The following is a 14,899-nucleotide window of genomic DNA, read 5'->3' as shown; positions in this document are numbered from 1 at the left end:
TGAAGATACACTAATAAAGATATTCAAACAAAAAAAGAGCGTTAGCGTGAGCAACATAGCGCAAGGGTGGAGATAAGGGTCTTGGCAGGGAAAAGTGAATAAACACCCATGGCAGTGCCTGAGATCAAAAAATATCAAGTGGAGAGTGGATCACTGGTCCTGGTCTCCGGAGAATCGCAATATACCGCTTTAATCCACCTGCAAAAACGTGAATGAGGGTTTCTTAACAGTACTTTGTACTGATACTGCATACACTGGTTTTTTCAGGACCAGTGATCCACTCTCCACTTGATATTTTTGACATTTGAGAAAAAGAAGCTGAGTGGATCACATGCTCTTCTTTCTCCCTCCTATTTGATTATTGCAGTGCCTGAGATCAGCCAATGCCTTTCACTTGATTTGTAGCATCCTGTCAGATCTCCGAATAAACCTACTCAGCAGCAGTTCGAGAGTGAAAGGCCGGCCAGTCCGCCACGTCCTAAATATTTTCCATAACTCTCTTTCCCTGCAGGGAGAGGAGTTGGTATGCTTGTGAAGGGAGGGCTTCTAAATCATCCTGCAGCATGCAACAGGTCAGGCATCATGACACCTTTTAGCAGAGGCATAATACCTCACCAGATTTCTTCTCCAAGAATGGCTCATGTGAGCAAAGTGCAGAAGCTTCACTGCATTGTGGCCTCTTAGTCCATTGCCCGCAGCTGGCTCCTGCCATCTCTTGGGCCGCTGCTGCAGCCAACGAGTCAAGATAAGGAGTCCTCTGAAGGGACAGGCTCAGACTCAGCTCCATAATTTTATTTCAATTTGAAGCCAATGCACTACTAAAACGTGTTACTGCATGGACTCAATTACTAATGCTCTGAATTTTCATTCAGATAAGTTAGATATTCAGGTAGACATCCTTAACACACTGGCATTCCATGTAGTAGGAATTGATGCAAAGCTTCTGCAATTAACTAAATTGATTACCAAGGTACAGGCAGATAAAGAGAATCAGTTAATAACCTGTACTTGTGCACAACTGATAGATAAAATTTCAGATTTACCATCAATCGTTAGTTCTATGGTACATGAAGTAAAATTGTTGTCAGGCAGGAAAGAATCTAGCAACTTAACAGGAAAAAAAAATTATGATTTAAATGGCTCCGTTATTTTAGGGTCATTATCTAATGATAAACTTCCTATATCACAAAATGAAATGATTAGTAGAAATAGTATAGTCTTGGATAGGAATGATCAATCTGTAAATGATGGCAACAAACTGCAATTACCGAAGGTTTCCCATGTTCGTCCTAAAAGTATTAATACTAAAATGTGTTACTGCAAGGAGAGCAGCCCCCTGCAACCCTCCTACAGCCTCTGTGATGATCAACTAAATGCTGCCGCCCGCTACCTTCTTTTCCTCATCGGCCTGTCCCACCCCCAATGCCGGACTGGGAATGCAAACTGGCCCTAGCAATTAAGTCTGACCGGCCGCGGGAGGAGGAGGGGGCTTGGGTTCTCTGGTGGGATCGCTGCTGCTACTTTTGGTACAGGGGGCCGAGATTGCAGCACTGCTGCAGACCCAGCCCCTTGTACCAAATACGACCCCCGCCAGTCCAAAACCGGCCCACATGGAAAATGCCCGATGCCCGCTATGGCCAGTCCGGCGCTACCCACCACCAGCCATTGAAGTGCATGCAGTTTTGCTAACTCCTACCAGGGCCATTGTATATGCACCTCAAAAGCAGCCGGGTCAATGGTGCTCTCATTCAGCACTCCCTCTCATATGACGTCACTGCTGTAGCTTGTGCCTGCAGGTGGAAGAAAACCTCGCCCTGTTGGCACCTCCACAGTAGGACATCTACAAAGTTCATTGCAGTTCACCCAAAGGATGCAGCTCACTGTCTCTGATTAGTAATCTGTTCCCAGCTGCTCCTTCTTTTTGTTCCTTGTCCTTGCCTCTCCCCCAGGGTGGCACAGCCACGCCCCTTGCACCCATTAACACCAGACACCCCTGCCAGAACCGTCTGCAGTGAGGGAAAAGAGCCGACCAGAGAGTGTGCCAAGCAGTCACTGCAGGGAGAGGAGCGACTGTCGACATGGCCTCCACTCAGAGCCCCCGCTCTCGCAGGTGAGTGACAATGAGGGACATAGACCCTCCTTTTCTCATGCCTCCTCTTTTTAACGCTTTGTTCTCCACTATTTCTGATGGGTTGGTGTCTGTACAAATCAGAGGTATCTTTTTGTGAAGCTTGTTTCATCTCCCTGGACCCCGCACCCCATCCTCTACAAACAACGGGGATGCTTCTAAACAGTTCGAGCACTGGTATAGGCTTATACGTGGAAGCCAGTGGATCTGTTCCACGGTTATCAAGTGTCTGTGGCATGTTGTGTATGTGCGAGGTATCCAGCAGTTTTCAGACCTACAGAGTAAGTTACTGACTGGGGGAGAAACAGCTCCCTTACCTTAGATAGGGAACGGACGGAGTGGTGGTCTTTGGTGACCCATCCCTGTGACCTCAGAGGTGGTGATCGTCACAACTAGGGACATACACAATCCCAGTGTAAGAGGCAAGACACTAGGGATCATGTTTGATCCCAAGGTGACCTCTAAACCACAAAGACCGCGTGCGTCTGCTGAGCGCTGTTCCGAAGATTCTCCCTCTCCTCCCAGCAGTCTCGAGAGTGACGTGGACCTGAGTAGACTTTGGCAATTCCTCCAGGGTTGGTCTCCCAAAATATCTAACCGACAAAGTACATATAGTTCAGAATGCGCCAGCACCACCCTTTGCCCCTGCCAGCGCTGCCAATGACTGAACCAACACACCTACCAACTACCTCACTCCTGCAAGGGTGACAGCTCAGACTATTTCAGGCACCCAGAGCTATAATTATGTCTTGGGTGGCATGCATTAGTTGTTTTTAATGTGCATTGAATTAATAAACAACTGCCGTTGTGCTTGTCTCTGAATTAGACAACCAGCCCCAGCAGTTGGCAGATTGTCATAAGTGCTTGTGCTGACAAGTGCCGGTGCCGAGCACTGGAAACCACTGGCTCAAAGGAAGCCCTGGAATGTGGCGGGAAGACTGGTCCTTGGACTTAAGTGCAGATCCTCAATCTCAAACCATCTTGGCTAGCTTCACTGGCTTCCTATGGCACATAGGCAGTGGCGGCTGGCTTGTACTGAGGGTGGTGAGGAGGGCACACAAAAAATGATCTTACCTTCGCAGTGCGACGTCCTCCTCCCTCGGTGTCTTCCAGGAAGCTCCCACTGCAGGAAACTGTACTACCCAATTCTGGTGCTGCTCTCACACCATGAAAGCAGCGCCAGGATTGGATAGAGCAGGCTCTCCCAGCGCTCCTAAGAGCAGTGGAGGGCTGCACTTTCTCTAACCCAGCAATATAAGACAGCTTGGTTAGAGAACTTTTAAACGTGCATGTCTGGCTGGCCGTCCCAAGACGGGCAGTCAAAGAGATATGACATTTTAAAGTGCACAGCTCCTTGCTACTGCCACTCAGCAGCTTTGGTTCCCCCCTTGACAATTAGAACAGTAATAAATAAACTTTATTACCCTTTTATTTTTCAGCTCTGGGGCTTGTGGGGCGACACTCCTCCACTCAAATGGAGGAGCCGTCCTCGGAAATAGGAGCCTTTTAATGCGTTACGTTTATGCCATAAAACACTCTACGTCCTCCCTGCTCACCACACACCATCAAGAATCGTAAGATCAGCCTCACAATATTTACTTTGTATCCCCAGATACAAAAAATGGAGGACTGGAGGAAGATCTCCGTCAGTAATTCCTACAAAGGCTTGGAATGCCAAGCCTTTTTCCTCTGAGGACACGAAATAATTCCTTACATTTTCGAGCGCAATTAAAGATTTATCTGTGACGCAACTCCATTAAGAAGTTTATTCTGCTTTCGTCTCTACTGGCTGATCTAAGGATATGGTCTACAGAACTCTGGATACCTCGCGTTGAGGTTCATGATGCCCTATAGAAAGGGTCCATTCATTCATTCACAATACAAGGGTACCGCAAGTCACCGAAGAGTTCTGTGACCTTATAGAGAAAGTGGCCAAAGGCTACGTTCCTTTTTAATATCATGGCACTCTGAGAAACCTTATAATATTCTCTTTAAAGTATGGCAGAAGATACTTTATTCCTCATAATACATGGTCACAACATCACCATTCTCAAAGAAAGCTTAAATCCTTGGTGCCTTGCTCCTTCATGTGAAAGAGATAGTAAGGTTGCAGACACGAATAATAAAAGAAGTATCTGTAGTGCAAAATTAAACACGCAACGAACCAGAGAGTAATCTGCTGCAAAATCGTATTAGAAGCAGTTTAATGAAAATTAGATTTTTGAAAAAGGCTTTCACTCGGAATGAGCATTAACAGGCAGAGACACATCTTTTCTTTCTTGTCAATTCAGTTCATACGTCTTTATTTCGATATTATTTCATCATAAAAGACATGCGATAAAACATTCCACTCATGACTAAAAACTCCAGATGTCAAAATTACACAAAATATTAAAAGATCAGGAAAATAAGATAAAATACATACAAGAGTTAATTAGCACAAATCATCACTAATGAGCGGAGTTAAACATATTATACACAATAAAATAGGATTAAAAGGTATTTAAAAATGTCGGTTAAAGACGTGTTAAAAATATGTACTTGTTATAAGGGGCTAATTAGCCACTATTACAATGTTGACTGGCTCTAATAATCCATGTCCAACCCAGAAATTTTGCAACGGCTATGACCACTGGAATCGATGTATTAGTCCTTAAGAGCCATAATGCCTCCTGGCTCACCCGAGTTTTCATGTTTTTACAGATGGGTTTGAGCCATTTTCCTCGGGGGGCTGAATAGGATGGGCAAACAAAAAATACATGGCCTATGGACTCTTTTTTATCCCTACACCGAGGGCAGTACTCATTCGTCTGGCCACGCCATGTAGATGTAAAGGATCTTACTGGAAGTGACCCCACCCTTAACTGATGGTATAGTTTTCTATCACAGCTCTTTACAATTACATCCCAATACTCCTCTAAAGAGGGAGTGATCTTGTGTTCCAGGAATCTACCAGAAAGAGAAGTGGGATCTGTCTGGACAATATGTTGATAATGTATAGTCGCCCAGTACTGTTCTTTAAAATCCTTTTTTGAAGGAAAAATGCTATTACCGGGATCCGACCATAACTGATCATGGCCCATGTTTACCAGTATCGATCTCACATTTCTAAACCAGGGGATGTTAGCAGATCCCAAAATGGATCTAACATCTAATATCTCCTTTGCAAAAGTAGCAAGTTCAGGTGTTGACCACATCCCTCTCCACAGAGCAACGGATCTATACCGTGCCACTTCGTCAATAGGGTAACAACCCAAGTCTAGTAACAAGGGCTTCAAGGGACTAGATTGGGGCAGGCCAATTAGATTACGTAGAAATTTGTTTTGGACTTTAACCAAGGAGGACAAGTCTGAAGAGCCCCATAAATCTGCACCATACAGGATTGCTGAACTTATTTTAGCATTATAAATTCTTAATGCAGGGCCAATCCTTTTGGTTGTAGAGGTTCTTTGTTCCTTGATTAAGGTACCAGATAGTTGGGCAAATTTCGATGACAGGACATCAACCTGTGGTTTCCATCTTTTTTTTTTTTTTTTTTTAAACCTTTATTACAGAATTCAAAAGATATACAAAGATGGGCCTACAACCTTCGGGCCGGCCGCTAGCAAACAGTATGAGCATAGAATACAGTCAGTAAACAGTCGCTGCAGCGTGAGAGAGGTCACAGGAGTTGAAAGAAGCGTTGGCGGCCACACCGTCCGGACCCTCCACATGGCGGTTCCATTTTTATATAAGAAACGACAAACAAATCCACAAGGCAGCCAAAAGTCAAAGCAACAGTATGAGCTCCCCTGGGGAGGACCCTACCGATCCACAGGAATGGCGGGGGGGGGATAGGAGACAAAGTGGACTCAAAGCCCAGAACCAAGGCGACAAGCAGACTAAGGAGACGGGGCCAGTGCCAGGTCAGGCGTCAGCGGCGGGGTACAAATTCCGCCACGGTAGGTGTTCCAGGGGCCCCACACTTTCACCCATTTCCCAGGCTTACCTCTCGCAATATACACTACCTTTTCCCGAAACATACACCAATCCATGTTGTCCTTCCACGCCGAGACCGTTGGCAACCTCTGGGAACCCCACAATTGCGTAATGTCACGCTTGGCCACCATATATCCCAGAGTCACCCACCACGTCTGCGGCACTGAGTAGTCAGTCGGCTCCCACACATTTAGCAGACATCTCCTCGCCTCGGGAAGCAGCGTCACATGCGTGACCGCCTGCAACACCGCGTGCACATCACGCCAGAATCGCGCCACCTCCGGGCATTCCCACAAAATATGGAGGAAGGTCCCTAAAGAACCACACCCACGCTTACACAACCCATCCACGGCATATCCCATACGCATCAGACCCGGCCCCATAACATAGACCCTATGGAGTATCTTGAGCTGGACGAAGCGAAGGCGAGCCGGTATAGCCACCTCTTTCGGGGAGGCCACCGCAGACACCCAATCCTCGTCATCCAGCTCCAATCCATCGGCCACCCACACCTCACGAAGGCTAGTCAGCAGTCCCGAGCCATCGTTGATGAGCTTTTTGTAAATCAATGAAATCGTGCCGTCCGGTACATGCCCATCTAGCACTCTATCTTCCAGAGGGGAATACTCCGGGATGGAGGCAACATCCGGGAATACGGAGCACAGCGCGTGACGGACCTGAATATATCGAAAGTACTCCCTGTCCTGCAACTGGAATTCAGTCTGCAGCACATCGAACGTTTTGAATCCCCCCCTCGTCCAGAGATCGCCCACCTTGCTGATGCCTATCATGTCCCACTTTTCAAAGCCCTTCGAGGTCCACAGAGAGCCCAGTCGCTCAGATGCATACAGCGGCGTCGCCCGGGTCAACCGATCCTTCCACCCCATCGCCGAGTTTGCCGCGTGCCACACCCGTACCGCGACCCGCGTAGGGCCCGTCAGACGTGCGTCGAGCGATCTAGAATAAAGCGCCCGATTATAGTCGCCACCCGGCAGTAATAGTTTATCCATTTCAAAGGCCGGGTTAAGAACGGGCCCATAAAGGCCGTGGTTTATAGCAGCCAGCTGGGAGGCCCAGTAATATCGTTTGATGTCTGGGAGGGCGACCCCCCCCGTCGTACCACGGGAGCGTCAGCTTCGTAAGGGCGATACGCGGCCTACCCTCCCAGAACAAGCGTCGCTGCAGACTCTCCACCTCGCGAAAGTAGCGTGCCGGGACAACGTCCATCGTGTTCTGTAAAGCGTATAGGAAACGTGGCAGCGACATCATCTTAAACAATGCCGCACGGCCGAGCGGTGAGAGCGGCAAGCGCCTCCAACGCGCCACGTCCTCCTTTAGGCGCTGGAGGGGGGGGGAGCAAGTTCTGTTTATATCGGGCCTCAGCGTCCAGGGTAATGAAGATACCCAGGTACTTAAATCCCTGCGGAGCGATCTGGATAGGACAACCCCGCGGAAGGATAGGAGCCTCCCCGGAAAGGACATACACACAGGATTTAGCCCAGTTGATGACTAAGCCGGAGTTGCGGCCAAATGAATGCAAAACATCCACAAGTACAATCAGCGATTTACGAGGGGAAGCAAGGTATAAGAGAATATCATCAGCGTAAAGGGATACGCGATCCTCATCGGAGACCACGGATAGAAGGGTGCCACCGCAGCCACTCCGCCAGGGGCTCCAAGGCAAGCGCGAAGAGGAGCGGCGATAGCGGGCAGCCCTGCCGCGTGCCCCTGCCCAGCTCAAACGGAGCCGACACTCTACCGTTTACCGCCACCTGCGCCAGCGGTCCGGAGTATAACAGTTTCACCCAACCAATAAATCCCGGGCCAAAACCAAACTTAGCCAGCGTCGCCCAAATATATGGCCACTCAAGCGTGTCGAACGCCATAGTGGCGTCCAGGGACGCCAAAATGGCCGGCTCTCGTATGAACGGGACCCGCGCGAGCACCCCATGCAAACGCCGCAGGTTGAGCGTGGTGTTGCGATGAGGGATAAAGCCGGACTGGCCTGGTGAATCAGATCGCACACCACGCCAACCAGCCAATTAGCCAGCACCTTGGCGAGAATTTTAGGTTCCGCATTCAACAGCGAAATGGGCCTGTAAGACGTGACCCGATCCCGCGGCCTCCCCTCCTTATGAATAACCACGATAGTGGCCAGACGCTGGTCCAGCGGGAGGGAACCCGCCGAGCGGGCCGCGAGGAACATAGCACGGAGATGCGGCGCCAGCGTATCCGGTCGTAGTTTGTACAATTCGATGGGAAGGCCGTTAGGACCCATGGCCTTGCCGGAGGCGACCGAGCGTATGGCGAGGGCAATCTCCTCAGATGTTGGGGTCGCGTCCAACAACACTTTATCCTCCTCCGAAAGGGAAGGCAGCGCAATGTCTTTAAGCAGGGCATGGGAGTCCTCTTCCGAGCGGGAAGATACCGGGGAATACACCCCACGGAAATATTCTGCAAAGCAATCAACTATTTCTCCTGGTTCAGTGACACACACACCATCCAATTTCTCAATCGACGGGACAACTCGACTCGCTCTCTCCTTTTTATCCAGCCACGCAATCAATTTACCAGCCTTATCACCCACATCATACAGTCTCCCCTGTTGCTCTCTACTGAGGCCCCTGGCTGCCTCCGTGACGAGGGCCTTGTAGTCCGCCTGCTTGAGTCGGAGAGCATGCAATTTGTCGTCCGTCACCCCACACTCCAAATCACCCTCCAACTCGGTTATCTCAGTTTCAATACGGGTCACCTCCTCCCGCTCGCGCCTCCGGGAATGGGAAATAAGGGACAGGGCCTCCCCCCGGAGTACCGTCTTAAACGCCTCCCACAGAGAAACCGCGGACGACACAGACCCCACATTGTCTTCAAAATATCGCTTAAGAGATTTAACCAAATCTGCGCGAATTGTGGGGTCACGCAGGTACCAGGGATTAATCGGGGCCACCCTCCCCTCCCCCCTCGGGACAATGTCGAAGTGCAACAGGAGCGGGGAGTGGTCTGAAATACCCCGCGCCAAATGTCGTACCTCCCCAACCCGCCCCGCCTGTACCGCTGGCATCAGGACATAATCAAGTCTCGAAAGACTGCCATGAGCCCCGGAATGAAAGGTGTACTGTATCTGCGTAGGATGTTTCAACCGCCAACAATCCACCAGCCCCAAGGTATCCAAGAGGCCGGACAACCACGCTTGGGCACGGGGGAGATCCCTAGGAGGGTGACGATCCTCAGTCCCGGAAACCACAGCGTTAAAATCCCCCCCAACCACTAGAATCCCCTCCGGAAGGCCAAGGAGGAGGCGCCCCAGATCCGCAAAAGTAGTCGTTTGCAACCCTGGCGGGACATAAACAGAAACGAAAACAATCACTCTACCCTCCAATCTACCCACCAGAACCGTGTATCGTCCCCTGTCATCATGGAGCACCTCATCAACTTCCAACGGGAGCGAGGTCTTAGCCATAATGCCCACACCCCTCGAACCAGACGTGAAGCCCAGTGGGCCTTAAGGCAATAGCCCCGTCTGTTCATGGCACGAAAGGAGTTTCCAATGAGGAGTGTTTCCTGCAGAAAGACTATATCTGGTGAAATTCGTTTTAGGAACTGCAGGACCACCCCCCGTTTTATCCTGTCCCCCAGTCCATTAACATTCCAGGACAAAAGACTCAGTCCCCTACCCCCCATCATAGCCGAAGTCGATCAGTCGCCCCCCAGAGAGCACATTAGAAATAGCACAACAATACTTCTGCCTTGTGGTACAAATAAACAATACCCAACCCCAACCCAACAGCCCCAACAAAACTCCCCCCTCCCTGCACCCCTGCATGAGCCCAAACAGCCCCCCCAACTTGCAGTGTGCCTGTCGCCCCTATGTGATTTAAACTACTAAGACCCCCTAGAGGAGGAAGGAGAACCCCCTCGAGACCCAGCACCTCCTCCAATGGAGGGGAGACAAGACACGACAGACAAAAGACCCTAAGCTTGGCCGAAAGTGGCATCATCCGGAGTGAGCCCCCGTGTCAGTACCTCAGACCCGGTCCGGTGGGCACTCTCCTCCCGCCCCCCCCCCCATCCCGACCATGACCCACAGACAAAGTGTCCAGCCAGTCCCCGGCCGTTTCAGGACGATCAAAAAAGTGAGTGCGACCATCCGCCTCCACCCGCAGCCTGGCCGGGAAGAGCATGGCGTATTTTAAGTTCATGCCTCGAAGCCGCCGCTTGACGCCCAGGAAACTCAGTCTCTGCTTCTGGACCGCCTGCGTGAAATCAGGATAAAAGTTCACTTCCATGTTCTCCAGCTTAATCGGCCCTTGCATTCTGGAAGCTTGCAAAATCGCATCCCTGTCCCGAAAGTTGAAAATACGGGCAATAAGAGGCCGCGGAGGGGCTCCGACCTTCGGTCTGCCTCCGGGAACTCTATGGGCCCTCTCCACAGCAAAGAACTTACTCAGTCCTCGAGGCTGGAGATGGGTAGAGATCAGGTCCTCCACAAAGAGATCCGCCGCCGACTCCTCCCGTCCCTCGGGTACTCCGATGATACGGATATTATTCCTCCGGGCCCGGCTCTCGGAGTCCTCCAGGCGCCGATCCATGAGCGCACTTGCCTGACGGAGCCGGTGCACCTCCGTTTGAAGGGCCGCTACCTCAGTCGTGAGGCCCGACGCGGTGTGGGCCAAGGAGTCGACCCGGTCATTCGTCTTGGAGAGATCAGCTCTCACAAGGTTGACATCAATGAGGACCGCGTCGAGTTTGTGCGCCAAAGTGTCGAATTGCTGGCCCACCGAGGTCTTCATCTCAGCAATGGCGCCCATGACGTCTTGCAAAGTCAGATCAGTAGGCAAATCCGGGGCATCCGGGGGGCACTCGGAGGACTTGTGCGATCCGCCGGGGGACCCCTTCGGGAGGGTGTAGCGGTCCATGACGTTGGCCTGATGTGCGGTGCCACGTCGGGTCGACTTGGCCTTCAACCGATCCCCATCCTGCTTCGTGGCCATCGTCGTGTATCTCGCACCCGCACCAGCCACGCAGTGGAGAGCAGGCAATCAAGGCCGAGAGCCTCGTGGGCCACCCCAGGCAGGCAGGCAGGGTCTCCCAGCGAGGCCACCCCAACACAAAGAAGCGCTGTGAACCCACCCGCGATAATGGCAAGGGGACTCAAAAGCGAAAGTGAAAGTGTGGGGTACGCGACTCGCCAGGCCCAGCCCGCCGTTGTTGTTCACTTCGCCACAGGGTCGCCCCCAAACTCGAGTCCGGGGTCAGGCGAGAAGTAGGCCGCAAACGTCAGTCGGTGCGCACTCCGGCACCCGGGGTCCAATTCGAAAACGGAAAACGGGTACCACCTCGGCTCAGGCTCACCGACACAGTCCCCTCAACCGATTCAGGATGAAGACAGGATAAACGTAGGAGGTTGCGGAGGTCCTCGGGAGCCTCGCACCTACGCGGCCATCTTGGTTGCGCGCTAGGCTCCTCCCTGTGGTTTCCATCTTAACTTGTTTTCAAGTACAATCCCTAAATATGTCATAACTTCCACCTGTTCTAGTTCGACACCATTCATCCTAACGTGACCCTTCTGTGGCTTATTTCTAGTAAACACAATAAATTTTGTCTTGCTGACATTGACTTGAAGGTCGTTGTCTTTACAAAACTCTTCAAACTTGTTTATGGCGAGTTGGAGCCCCTTTTGAGTCTTGGATAGAATGAGGGTATCATCCGCAAAGATGAGAAGTGGGAATTTAGTACCACCTAAAGTAGGGGCATCAGTGGGAGTGTCTACAAAGTACTGTACGACCCTGTTGATAAATAACAAAAACAGAGTCGGTGCAAGGACACATCCCTGGCGGACGCCACGGGTGACTGGAAACCTCTCTGTTATCTGTCCTTGCCTGCCCCATCTCACCTGGGCAAAGTTAGCCTCATGTAATCTTATTATTATATCCAGGAGTGCTGACGGCATTCCCATGTTCCTTAGGACAGCCCATAGCTCTCTTGGTATGAGGTCGAATGCAGACTTTAAGTCTACAAACGCTGCGTAAATAGTTCCACCGCCCAAGGTCACCACCTTCCAATATATAAGAAGGAATCTAAACACCTGGTCAATTGTACTGACACTGGGTCTAAATCCTGCTTGCATAGGAGATAATATATTCTCAATCTCCACCCATTCAAGGATTTTAACCAACACCATCCTAGCTACAACTTTCTGAATTGAATCTATTAGACTTATAGGGCGATAGTTTTCCGGGGCCGAGCATTCCCCCTTCTTAAATATAGGTAAAATTTCCGCCCCACGCCATAAATCCGGAATTTGGGCACCACTTGCATTAGCTATAAAAGTGATATAAGGGACCCAATTCAATAAATCAAATTTGAATAAGTCGGCCGGGATACAATCAATGCCAGGGGCTTTACCTGCTTTACTCAAACCCAGTGCAAACTCTGCATCAGTATTCTCAAAAACTATAGGTGGACAGAACAGTGATTCACTTAAAAAAAGAGCAGGTAAGCCACTCACAGTTTCTGGTTCACTACCCCTAAACTGGTGCTCAAAATATTCTACCCACACTTCTGGCGAGACAAAATTCGTCGGGATCTGACAGTCCTGATTACTACCCCATTTGACTATCTGCCAAAACTTGGTCTGGTCCTTTGATTTACTGGCTTCATACAAGTCCAGCCAATGCAAATCATCCCATTCTCTCCTTGACTCTCTTTGTACCTTTTTATACGCAAGCCTTGCCATCCTAATTTCTGGTACATCTCTAGATTTTAAGGCTTTAATCAGGTGAGTATGTGCCTGTCTACAGGAATTATTATACCATTTTTTTGCTGTTTTTGGGACCTTTAAGTTCGTGGGTTTATAACTTGTAGTGAAAAGACATTTTAAGACACCAAAGAGCTTGTCATGCTGACCAATTATGTACGATAATTGGTTCAACGGGTCAACCAGAGCTTGCAAAGCAGATAAAGTGGAAGAGACCTCTAATGAAGTTCTGTCTAATATCATAGGATCCTCCACTATCCTGCTCCACCTAAGCCTTCTACTATCGTTTGTTAGAATTGCCTCTGCAGTTGTACACTCAGTCGGAATTATTCGCCTTAGGCAGTCCTTTAGATTTAGACCAAGCACTAACGGGTTATGGTCGCTCTCAGGTCGAGCCATTATTAACATATCCTCCAATAGCACCCAGTACTCGACCCCGATTAGGATATAGTCAATTCGACTAGTACTGGTGCCGTTGTCAAATGTGGCCCGGCCTTCTTTATCAGAATGTGATCGGCCATTAACAGCTCTCAACCCCCACTCAAGACACAAACCCATCCATTGTAGTGCAGCCTCTGCCCCTCGCTTAATCGGTTTTAGTTCGAGGGGAGGGATATTCCATTGCACATCTTCTTCAGCAAATATGTCCACTCCCTCATATTGGAGTGGTTCGAAGGTACAATTAAAATCCCCCGCCACTACCACGAACTTATCCCTACCCATATTATTAAGGAGGAGATCTAATTCTCTAATAACCAACGGACTACGTCCCCCAGGGAGTCCGCGAGCATATATGTTGACAATAAAAATCTCCTGGAGGTTGGGACTCGTCAGCATAATCCCAAGAATATCAGGAGTATCCACTAACACTTCATTGATCCTATAACTGAGTGACTGGCTCACCCAAATAGTTAATCCCCCAGAAGCTCTGCCCATTCTACCCCTCTGGGCGGGTTTGTAGAAATTAATATACCCATGTCTATAAATAGGATCAAGGGCCCAGGTTTCCTGAAGTATTAAAATGTCCTGGTTGTCCACAAAGTCAGCCCACTCTCCTAGGCCTACCTTGCTTTTCAGCCCCGCAATATTCCAGGAAGCTATTTTAAGCGGGGTATTCATACTAGGGGATTGAGAATGTTCGATAGCCTGGAGAATAATACTCGATAACCCTCCACTCTCCAACAAGGAATCCCTGTCTGTAAATATCCTGGTTGGAAATGCGGACTGCCCCTTTCCTTGCACACCCTCCGATATCGCCGGCACCAACTCCAATGGGCTACCTAAAATTAATCCATCAGGGACAGCTACTTCCCCCCGTATGGTACCAGTCCCTATGGAGACCGCTTCAGGATTCATCGGCCAACTATTTTTACCGTGCCTGTGTGAAAGTCAATCTACCCCCTCTAGACCTGTAAGGGGCTTGAACCGGTTAGACAAGGGAAGGTGTCGCTCTATCTGGACTACAGGATTTCCCCCCGGGTGTCTTCTCCTATATGGATTGAAAGGTAAGTGGGAAGAGCCACTAGTTGAGCGAGGGTAGAAATAATCTAGACCTAAGGATTGTATATCTCCCTCCCTCCCAAATCTTGGCTCTCTGCGGATAAAGTCAACAACCCAAGGGTCCCTAAAATTCACAATGATACAGTCACCCTCTAAATCCTTTGGACATTGTCCCACCCAATTCACCCTTCTAACACAGGGTATCTCAGTATTAGAGAAGGGAGGGAGAGTTCTTTTCTTGTTAAACTAAAATATGACTATTTTTAGCTCTCTATCGGATTCTTGTCTATCCTCCCCCAATGAAGGGACTCCCACCAGAATGATAGTGTAAGGTGTGGATTCTGGGGGAAGATTAACACATGGCAAACGCTGCTTGTTTTTCTCCTTCTCCAACCGAGAAAGCCCAGTTAGCCCACTAACTGGAACTGGAACTGGAACTTGCAGTGCAACCTTTGTTTTAGACACCGCCCCCGCCCCAGTATGCCTAGCCTGTGTGGTAACTATAGTAGTTTTGCCTACATGGGGAATATCCGTAC

The 14,899-nt window shown here is 49.7% G+C and overlaps 1 protein-coding gene across 1 annotated transcript in view; it reads left to right on the top strand.

Moving 5' to 3' along the window:
• Positions 1-1,879: 1,879 nt before the first annotated feature.
• The window catches only part of LOC146833348 (heme oxygenase 1-like), a 117,438-nt gene continuing 104,418 nt past the window's right edge, over positions 1,880-14,899 (top strand). Inside the window, exon 1 of the mRNA XM_085601105.1 lies at positions 1,880-2,110. Within this exon, the coding sequence (XP_085457231.1) occupies positions 2,079-2,110 (32 nt within the window). The 5' untranslated portion in view covers positions 1,880-2,078. The remainder of the gene's footprint in view (positions 2,111-14,899) is intronic.

This window comes from Triturus cristatus, chromosome 4_2, assembly GCF_964204655.1.
Source record: "Triturus cristatus chromosome 4_2, aTriCri1.1, whole genome shotgun sequence".
Lineage (NCBI taxonomy): Eukaryota > Metazoa > Chordata > Amphibia > Caudata > Salamandridae > Triturus > Triturus cristatus.
Note: the sequence above shows the minus strand (reverse complement) of the source record. Positions and strands in the feature narration are given on the sequence as shown.